The sequence below is a fragment of the Colobus angolensis genome, unplaced genomic scaffold (genome assembly GCF_000951035.1).
Source record: "Colobus angolensis palliatus isolate OR3802 unplaced genomic scaffold, Cang.pa_1.0 Scaffold376, whole genome shotgun sequence".
Classification (NCBI taxonomy): domain Eukaryota; kingdom Metazoa; phylum Chordata; class Mammalia; order Primates; family Cercopithecidae; genus Colobus; species Colobus angolensis.
This window is the reverse complement of record NW_012117110.1, coordinates 102,943-104,600: the sequence shown is the minus strand read 5'-3', so window position 1 is coordinate 104,600 and position 1,658 is coordinate 102,943. Positions and strand designations below refer to the sequence as shown.

At 36.5% G+C, this 1,658-nt stretch overlaps 1 protein-coding gene across 1 annotated transcript in view; it reads left to right on the top strand.

Moving 5' to 3' along the window:
- Positions 1–191: 191 nt before the first annotated feature.
- LOC105520272 (elongation factor Tu GTP-binding domain-containing protein 1-like) overlaps positions 192–1,658 on the top strand; it is a 32,229-nt gene continuing 30,762 nt past the window's right edge. Inside the window, exon 1 of the mRNA XM_011953892.1 lies at positions 192–267. Coding sequence (XP_011809282.1) covers positions 192–267 — 76 coding nt within the window. The remainder of the gene's footprint in view (positions 268–1,658) is intronic.

Below are 1,658 nucleotides of genomic sequence, written 5' to 3'. Positions count from 1 at the left end.
CTTTGGGAGGCCATGGTGGGAGGATCACTTGAGCTAGGAGTTCGAGACTAGTGTCTACAAAAATAAATAAAAATAAAAAAATAAAATTTAAGTATTTAAAACAAAAAAATCTAAATTAGCAAATTTTAATGTTATATTTTAATTATGTGGGAAGTGAAGATGCATATGTTGCATTTTTCCAGTTAAGGTACATGGACAGCAGAGAAGATGAACAGATCCAAGGGATCACTATGAAGTCCAGTGCCGTTTCACTACATTATGCAACAGGTAAATCAATCTGTTTTACAGAAACACAGCTTTGCATCTTTCAAGTCCTCCTCTCTCTTTCTGAATTAATTGCATGCCTCAGTTTCTTTGCTTATATTCTACATATTTTATTCTGGGCCTTCCACATGATCTGTTATCAGAGTCAGGCTGTCCAGGCTTGGATGCAGAGGGAAACCTCTGACTGGCTTGCGGGCAGAAGAACTGGCAGTTCACACTGGCCCCCTCGACCAGGTGCTTGTATGGATTTGTTCACAAGGAAAGTCAGAAGCCCTAGGCCTTTAGCTGGTTCAGCCTTACTATTCTACCTCATGGCCTAGCCTGCATGTTAGATTTGGAGTCTTATTTACTTAAAAGTAGACTGGCATGATCAGGACCAGCTTGCTATCCTCAAATGAGGATGCTACTTTGATAGTAACACTTCTAGGAATTTATCTGACAGAAATAGTCATGTCAGTGTGTGAGATACATGACACTGATAATTACTAAAAAGTTTGTATTCGTGAAAAAAATACCAACAACCTGAATGTCAGTAGGAGAATGGTTAAATAAACTGATACATCCAAGCTGTGAAATACTGTGCAGCTGTTAAACCTACTGTTTAATATATATGTCATTGTATAGGGAAGAATGGTATGTTAAGAGATAGAAAACAAATTGCAGACTATTTTTGTAAGATATGAGTGTGTTTGGGTAATAAAAATATATATGCAGATAAAGGTGTCTGGAAGGATACTTACCAAACCCTTAACAGTAGCTCTCTGCAGGGGCTAGATTATGGCAAAACTTGCACTTTTCAAAATATTTGTTTTTGTAGTATTTGAAAATTTTACACAAAATGTATATTCTTATAATTAGAAGAAAATAATAAAGATAGATTTTATTTCCCTAATGGACTTGCCTGTGGTTCATCCTTCAAAAGTGTCATATCTTTGGCACTGCCACCAAAAGATGTATTCTGTGGGGCATGGCTGTTGTGCCAAACCAGTTTTGAAGCTCTTAGGCACATGAATTCTCAATGTTTAATGTTTAAAGTAACACTTCAGTTTTTTAAAAAAATAATTCTCACATTTTAAAGGGTATGTTCTCTTCCTGTGATCCAGAGAATGGGGTCGAGGGTCTATTGATTTATCTCATTTTATAGACTTCAAGAGATTTGTAGGCTGCCTTCCTCCTTACTCAGATTATTAGTCTGTTTTTATTTGAAGATTCCTCTGGTGTCAGTTTTAGTTGTTCTGCTCTATACTTTATCTCTAGTCCCCCTCCCCTGAGTCCTTTAACCACTTTGTTAAGGTTTCATTTATATATCATAAAATTCACCCACTCCAATTCACATTTGTCTTTCTGGTGTAGTATTGTAGGAGAATTTGCTATAGGACCCTGGGAATTGAATG